At 40.7% G+C, this 8,951-nt stretch overlaps 1 protein-coding gene across 1 annotated transcript; it reads left to right on the forward strand.

Annotated features, from left to right (window-relative positions):
- Positions 1–643: 643 nt before the first annotated feature.
- Positions 644–6,326, forward strand: MLEC (malectin). The gene is made up of 5 exons (XM_075215096.1): positions 644–1,103; positions 1,707–1,885; positions 2,036–2,212; positions 2,463–2,520; positions 3,110–6,326. The coding sequence occupies exons 1-5, from the start codon at positions 764–766 to the stop codon at positions 3,334–3,336; spliced, it is 981 nt and encodes a 326-aa protein (XP_075071197.1). The 5' UTR covers positions 644–763; the 3' UTR covers positions 3,337–6,326.
- Positions 6,327–8,951: the final 2,625 nt, after the last annotated feature.

The raw sequence follows: 8,951 nt of genomic DNA on the forward strand, positions 1-8,951 counted from the left end.
CCCACACACATAGAATTGCAATTTTTACTACAAGCTTTCAAATATTGGCCAGTCGCAATTTTCAAACTTCAACATCCATATGATCATTTCAATTAAAATATTCAGATGCAAATGTGTCACACACATAGCGCTAATCACATGATCGCATCGTGACAAAACATTGCTGTGTGTGTGGCACTAGATGCAGCATATCGTTACACTAAAATGGTTACTTCGATTGATCCAGCAGACGGTGCTGTCAAGGCCTCGCTGCTGGGAAGGCACATGGTACACGTGTATAAACACACGCTCACAGCCGTTGTCATGGCGACCGGTTTCCTCACTGTCAGCGCCCTGTACTTGGCCCACAATGCATGGCGGGAGGCCGCGCTGGAGCCCACTGATTGGCTGAAGTTACTGCGCGAACCTGACTCGGTATTCGTGTCACTTCAAGCCGCGGTGCGTGCCGGGAGACAGACCGAAAGCATTACCGCATTATTCTGTCTTCTGACCGGCAACTACAGCTTCGCCACGGTGGTTCTACCCGGAAGCCCGCCTCACTTCCGCTACCGCAACCGGACCAACCGGTTTCTTCGCGTCAAGCAAACTCCTTAGCCTGGTACCCGCCCCAGTGCCCAGTGTTTATTAGTGATTGGTTCGTTTGTCTATTTGTCACTTACATGTCAGGCCTGTCGCTCTCTCTCAGCCAATGACGTGGCGGGAGCCGCTGGGATTGGCTCAGACGAGAGAGCAGGGGGTTTGGGTGACTCTTTGGAGAGAGTGAATGAAATGTGCGGGCCGGCGGCGGTGGCGGAGCGCGGGTCAGCCGCCTGGGCTCGGTGAGGGGGAGGTCGCTGTACAACAAATTGGCCGTGCTGCCGGTATCCGAGCCACCCGACACTCCACTGCCAGCAGTAGGCCGACCCCCGGAATCATGCCCGGTGCTGTGACGGTGTGGGCCCCGCTGGCCGCTCTCCTGCTCGCTGTACTCGCTCCGCTTGCGGCACAAGGAGCCGCTCTGGCTGATAAGGTGATTTGGGCTGTGAACGCCGGGGGCGAGGCCCACGTAGACGTGCACGGTATCCGGTACCAGAAGGACACGCTGGAGGGCAGGCTGGGCAGAGGTGAGTGGATGGGGCAGGTGAGATGGGTATACATTTATATATAGCCGGAGGAGCAGGTGGCAGCTGGAGAGACGCCTTTACTCCGGAGGACCATTGGCTGGAGTCAGCCCTGTTTGCAGGGAAACATATGGGATTGAAAAGTAGAAAACTTTACCGCCAGATCCTGGTGTAACCAAAAGAGGAGCTTTATGGCTGGGTAAAGGATTAATTCCCCGTTTACCATAGTGTAATTCATAGAAACATCTGATTTTGTGATGGTTTTCAATTAGCCAATGAGAAGTTAGACTAAATTTTGCAATCTATTTTTATGCATGTGATCAAACTGCATAGTGTTTCTACATTTCAGTGGGGTATATTTGTGCTAGAGCTTTTCTAGGTTGCCAGTGACTAATGTATGGTAGAGGGGTCTGTATTGCGGTGATCGCTGGATGGCAGGCCTTGATGTTTGCAGGCAGTGGCATACAATAGAAGCAGCAGCAGCATCTGATGTAATAGTGCACAGGATTTACAATTTGCATTTGTATTACTTTGTCACAGCATTGTATTTTATTTCCTGAGTTTCGTATAAAATGACACCTGGTTGCTTCCTCCTTCTGTATTCAGCATCAGATTATGGATTGAAGCTGCCTATTTTGCGTTCAAACCCAGAGGATCAGGTTCTGTACCAGACAGAGCGCTATAATGAGGACAGCTTTGGATATGAGATCCCAATAAGGGAAGAAGGAGAATACGTTCTAGTGCTAAAGTTTGCTGAGGTGTATTTTGCACAATCCCAGCAGAAGGTAAGAGTGTCATGTCCCTTGCTGTCTCCTCCTCTTCAAATTGTAATAGCCTGTGTCTCATGAGACTTCAACAGATGGCATGCATGTTGCTAGTGCAGGTGACCAGTACCAACAGATGGCTCACATTTCTGCTCTGTGCTCTAACCCTAGGTGTTTGACGTGCGTGTGAATGGTCATACTGTGGTAAAAGACCTGGATATATTTGACCGAGTCGGACACAGTACAGCACATGATGAGATCATTTCCATTATCATCAGGAAGGGCAAACTTAGTGTACAAGGGGAAGTGTCTACCTTTACCGGGAAGCTCAATGTGGAATTTGTAAAGGTAATGTTTGAATTTCTGACACCTGCTGGGTGTCACAGCTGTTTACAATGTAGTCGGTGGATTTGTAGTTCCTTGTATTTGTGAGGTCAAGTTTTGCGTTTTATAAATATGTATTCAGTTTTTGTTTTTTAAATTCATTGCTAATAAAGTGGTGTAAGACAGCCACTGTAGATGATGATGATTCATGCATACGACATAGATTGCCATATGTGTATTCATAGATTTAAATATTATTGTATTATCTTTTCAGGGATATTATGATAACCCCAAAGTTTGTGCACTGTTCCTTATGAAGGGAACAATTGACGGTGAGTTATTAGCACTGCTTTCGACTGTGTTATACCATATAAATAAATTATATTATGATAAGGGTTCTGCAGCACCATACATATGGAGCTAAAACACACAACAAAATAGCACTTAGTATAAAAGGGAAAATTATATAACTACAGCAGATTTTTTTTTTTATAAATACATAATTACAACCCATAACATTGCATAAGGAAAACACTAGGCGCAAGTGTCCTGCCTGTGAGACCTTACATTCTAGAGGGAATGGGTGGACACAGAGCATGACAATTAGTGGGAGAGTGCAGCTTATTTTTGTGTATATAAATAAATGTGCAATGTTAATCTGTCTGGTGTTTTATTCTATCGTACATGATTGTGTATTTTGCATAGTTACATATGTAGTGTTTTTGTCTGGTGTGGTAATACTTGTTGATATTCTATTGTTACTTTCCCCTAATATTCAAGAGCAGAGGTGGTCACGATTATTAGCAATAGTCCTTCTTCCGCTCTGCATCCCAGTCCTCTGCTGTAAGGTACAGGTCATATGAGCTGCATTCTTAGATAAAATATATAATTTTTTTATATATTTTACTTTTCCTTCTTTAGAGGTTCCAAAACTGCAGCCACATCCTGGCTTAGAAAAGAAGGAAGAGGAGGAAGAAGATGAGGAGGAGGAAGGCCCTAGTACAAAGAAGCAGAGTAACAAGAACCGCGTGCAGTCTGGTCCTCGCACTCCTAACCCATATGCCTCAGACAACAGCAGCCTCATGTTTCCAATCCTGGTGGCCTTTGGCGTGTTTATACCCACACTCTTCTGCCTGTGTCGGCTATAGGAGGCCGGATGCCAATCTATTTCTTTTTCTATTTTGCTTTTTCGTTTTTTTTTTCTCCCCCCAGTAATTTTTCAGAAATGGCGACAATGAAGCAGAAAATTTCCTTTTAAGGTAGAAAGGTAGCCCATAACAATCGGCAGCATTGCCTGACTTTATGGTGCTTACATGTTAAATGGAAATGGAGCTGCAGCTGATTAAATGTCAGAACTTTCAGACATGGTCCTGAATGGACTATTACATGTAATTGTGAGGAAGATTAAAGTAGATGGAAGAGCTGCTGATTGAATTTGTATCACTGAGCTGGAAGAGCCCTTTGAACTATGGGTACACATGTGTTGCAGCCTAGAGCCTTGCATGGAGTTCTCCAGGGTACAGTTTCTGCATACTCTGCTTTTATTTTCTCTTTTTATCTAGCTGGTCACTAAGTTCCAACTTTCTAAATGATTCAACAACATTGTGTAATTCCTGCCTAAAGTATGTGTGTGTGGAGGCAGTATATACCCAGTTCACTCCATCCATGTACTTGGTTGTAATCTCTACATCAGAACAGCCAAGATAGTGACTGTGGGCTGTGTCTTCCTGCAATGCATACAGTGAGAAAGATCTGGTGAATATCTTGCTTTGGTTTGTGTGTTTTTTATTTTTCATGCTCACAATTAAACCTTCATGAAGTGACCCACAGAAAATTGCCTTGCAAGTCCAGCTCCAGCCAATTGTTATAGATAGACTGCACTGTCATGATGTGCAAAACTTATTATTTGTTTTTCCATTAATCACCTAGTCCCAGGTAACCTCTTTTAATGCTCCATGCCTTCACATGTTAGCCTCTAGCTATATCAATACCGCTGGTGACTGTTGGTGTTTTGTACGGTACTATATTTCCTTTAGTCACCATGCTGTCAGAATAAGAGACTAGATACGGCTTACACGGTGAAGACTGCACCATAGCCAGCAGATTAAATTGTTTGTGCTGTGTTTTTATAATATTTTCAGAGTGCAGCTGTTTTCTAGCTAGTGATGATCTGAACTGCCATTGTGCCATGTGTGACTGGCATTTCCATAGCAGAGGACTTGTTTTGAAGGTGGACTAGTTTATTGGGGTTTCTTTCAGTGCCTTTTTATTTTGCCTTTATGTTCAGAGGTAGCATCTGGTTCTGTGCACTAGATCTGTGTCATGTTGCCATTTAAAAGACCTTTTTTAAAAAATGTTAGCGCAATGACCGCGATTGTTGTGAAAATAAGAGCTGCTGATTATGTTGCGCCATCTCATGCTTGCTAAACAATATAGAGTTGTTAGTGCAATGAAGAAACACTTGCGTTCTAGTTTTTAGACCGTCTCTGGTGCTAATGACTTGCTGTCAGATTATCGTAACCCATTTTAGAGTCCCTTCTTGCGGCTTTGATTTAAAACTTGCAGCTCAATCTGTGATTATACAGTCTCCAGAGGTTAGGCATCCATCAGCACCAGAGATGAGAATCATTTTGCAGATTGTGTATTTTCTCCCCCTGTTTAATAGTCTTCAATGCCGCCTCTTGTCTTTTGACCGCAAGAAAATATCATGGCCGACTTGTTTCCTATATTGTGGATGGAAACTTTACTTTATAGTTCTGGGAGAGATTCTAGGCTCCAGCAATGTAATCGTGCTTAAAATTCTCCCCTGAGTGCAGACAAATTTTTATTATATATGAGAACCTTATATTTGCCTGCTGAGCGCTTTGTTTTTTGTAATAGTGTTTTTATGCTCTGGGAAGAGCAGTGGCATGTGGTTATTTTTTTCTTTTCCTTTCCCTTGTTTGCTAGAGGGATTAAAACTGTTGGTACGGTCTTTGTTTTGATAACTTGAATTTTATGATGGGTATTGTGTGTTTGTGTCAGAAACCAATAAAACCAACCTTTTGCGTTTGACGGGCGCTTTCTGTAGCACATTGTTACCCACATCATCTGGCCTGACTATATTCTTAATGATGTGTGGGAGACTGGCATGAGACGAATCAGTGGACTGTTTAGTCTGTCAGGTACAAAACTAAATACGGTATGGTTACTGGGCTCCATGTTTTTACCTTAATGCTTTCTTTTGTGTGTGTTTTTTGTTTTTCACAACCAATTTTTCAGAGGTGGGGATATGACTCTGCTGTGAATTTTGGTTTTTCTCTTGCAATCTCCAATAAAAATGATTTATTGCCTTTTTTTAACTGTTGATTTTTTTTTATTTTTATTTTTGTATGCTGACTGAGGAGTGCAGATTTATTGTAGCATTCTACGTAGGTCATCTATTGCTATTTTACACAAGCCCGCCTCAGAGCCCAGCAAATAAGATCAGTGTCCAAATTGGACGAGATCTGGGGGTAAATGCATCATAGTGCGTGTTGTACAAGTCGCCGGAAATCGGCGAGATGACAGCTTAAATATAAAGCGGCGCTGCCTTGTAAAGGGAAACTTTAGCCCCTGGGCTTTTTGCATCTGTGGCATCTGGTATTGGGGTTGGGAAATAACACATGCCAGTAATGATCATTTTCCCACTACATTTACCAACACGTCCGTCCATTCGATTTCTATTGCATCATCGGACATCAGGGTCATTCTTGGGCCACACAATGTGATACTGGACAAATTGCCCAATGTTGCAGCCATGTGGCTAAGATAAGTGAGTTGTTAGCAGAAACACTTGCTGCTAAGGAGCCTAAAGTGCACAAACTCATACACTGTCTTGATCCCGCTTCAGTTTGATGTCTACATTTTTCTGCTCCTCATCTGCCTGCTTTATGGTGGCTTAACATGTCTTAAATGTGAGTGTCTTACGTGAATATTCCCCTTGTGCTCCTCAACCCGGAGGAGATGTTGCAGAAACTGGGCTTTCTCTCCCCTCCCTGTCTCATTTTTTTTTTTTTTTCTCCCCTCTCTCTTTTTGTTATAATACTGTAATAATTGTCCTGGAAATCTGACATTGCTGCCAGTTTATAAACAAATTAAAGATAATGTTTATATTATACTTTTTGTACTTGCTTTTTGTCTGTAAGGGGATGTTTTGGAATTAAAATCTCCAGATATTTACTGCTGTCAAGCAATACTGGGTAGAGGTAACGGCTAATAGGTGATGGTTGTGTTACCACAGCTATTTTTGTTCTAGATTGTTAGAATTTCTAATAATGTGACAAGTGGTTGCATCAGGCATCCATTTGATGTGATGCAGATCGGGAAATTATATGGCAAGGGTTCACCTGCTGTAAATGCTTCAGGAATAATGCCAAGTCCAATTAAGTAAATATTCTTTTGTATGTATAAGGATAATTATTTACACTGGCTGGTGATTTGCATATATATGTGTGTGTAAGTTTTAGCTGGCTGAGAGAGAAACCAGCTTTGCAGCAAAGGCCATGTAACTCTCAAAATACTTTAGCTTCTAACTGGCCACAAATAAAATGTATTGATTCTGGTAAGTTGACAAATTGTTAATGACATTAATACCTGTCCGTTCGTTATGATTGAGGCCATCTTACTGTCTGCCTAAGCTGTTGGTTATGATTGCCTTTGGGTGGACCTTAAAATAGCTTAAAAGATTAAATGTGTATATCTGACACACGCCAAAACTTTCACTGTGGTGACAGGTACAACTCTGTGCAAATGTGGTGTTCTGCTAATTCCTGGTGATCTCACTTTCACCTTTTTGAAGTGCAACAAACAAATACTAAATACAGTTGTTTGTTGTATATACAAATACATCTCATGTAATGTACTCAGGAAAGGCAATTGTGAATTTTTGCACATAGGGGCAATTTAATATTGTAGAATAAAAACATTAGTCATGCGATGATATTAGCATCTGGAGAAGGGGCTCTGAGCCTCCCCTGAAACGTTCTTTCTTCAAGCAATGTGGGTTTTCTTGTTCGAGCTATGCAGCTTTTCCAGAGAAACCTGTTTTTGCCTTTTGCATTTTTTGTACAACAGGTAAAACTTGCCACTCTATTTGGTTCAGACACCATTTAAAAGGTCACCTATCAATTTAATTTTGTATTTTTTAATGGCACGTATTTTCAAAATATTTATTTCACATTTTTTAAGTTCTTTTTTTTTTTTTGCAAAATTATTAATTTGTATACCTTTTCTGTGTATTCTATTCGCTGGAGGCAGTCCTGCGCTATAATAGGGGCGAGTCTCGATCCTACGAATAGGGATTGCACAAAGTGGGAAGCGGTCACATACGAGCATTGCAACTTGTGTCTCTACAAGTTAACCCGTGCATTATACTCATGCATGCTAGTCAAATCAAGCTACTCAAGGTGTTAAAAAGGTTCTTGTCATGCATTTGGGCCTAGCCCAGGCCTCCTCAGTGGAAGAGCGTTACTTCCCGAAGCAAGCGCCCTTTTTTAACGTGGTTTTGTCCACATGTCACCACCTCATCATTTTTCTCCATCACCTCATCCTTCATCTTCATCGCCACATCCTTCATCAAGCTACTTAAGGTGTTAAAAACTCCCCACTGTCACCCTCGGCAACCACCAACCACTCCCAACTGTCACTTCTCCTTCAAGAAATATATAGGTCAGTATATAACTCTGCCCAGCAGATGGCGCTGCAGCTTGGTGTTTTTTTTTCCACACGCCACTAGGCATTTATATAGTAGATAGTGCCACTGCCACTCTGAATTTTGGCTTTCTGTTGCACTGTGGATGGAACTCTCAGGAAGAGCTTTTCTAATTTTTATGTGCAGAGAAACTCAAACCGCCATGTGATAAATAAACCTAAATAATTAACATCAGAGAAAAAGTGTAGTTTTTTTTTCAGATTCCTGTATTGAATGGTTTTTAAAAATATTAAATGCAATAATAAGACAATGGATAAAAGAGCCAAAGAAAAAAGCAGGGCCTAGCACTTAATTATGTATCAGTGGAAAAGCTCATGGACATTGCATTTACAGCGCGTCAAATAAGTATTTAACACATCAACATTTTTCTCAGTAAATATATATTTAATGTGGATTTTGAAATGAAATTTACACCAAATGTTAACAACGACCCTTGCGATCAACACATGCAAAGAAATCAAACCATAGATGTTCATAATTTATGTTTTTTATAGTAATGTGAAATGACACGGGAAAAGTAGAGTTACAAATTAATAAAATAGAGGAAATAGTAATTGAGACAAACTTGAAAAAAAAATCAAAGAGGAAGTGGCATAACAGACACAACGGAAAATCTATCTTTTATCTAGACTTGCTCTAGAATTAAAAACTTAGCATTTTTTTTTTTTTCTTTTTTTAAAATCATGATTCAACTAATGAAGATGTCCAATAAAGCCAAAAGTTGAGCGCTTTTGTCTTGTGGGGTTTTTTTTTTTTTACATTTGTCTAAAATCAAAAAGACCTTAATCTATGTGGATGTAAAAAATTTTTCATACATTGAGTAACAGCTAGAGTTCTGGAATCCATTAATACTTTTATAGAAAGCTGTTGGTGAGCTAGTTTCACATTTACTAGCTTCTGCCCATGTACTACAAATAGTTAATATACGATGGAATATAAACTACAAATTGTGTATGATGGACATGCAAGCTTTTTTTCAATAATTTTTTTATTGAAAATTTTTCATTTACATGGTATAAAATAAAAAAAAAC

Source organism: Mixophyes fleayi, chromosome 1, assembly GCF_038048845.1.
Source record: "Mixophyes fleayi isolate aMixFle1 chromosome 1, aMixFle1.hap1, whole genome shotgun sequence".
NCBI classification, from domain to species: Eukaryota; Metazoa; Chordata; class Amphibia; order Anura; family Limnodynastidae; genus Mixophyes; species Mixophyes fleayi.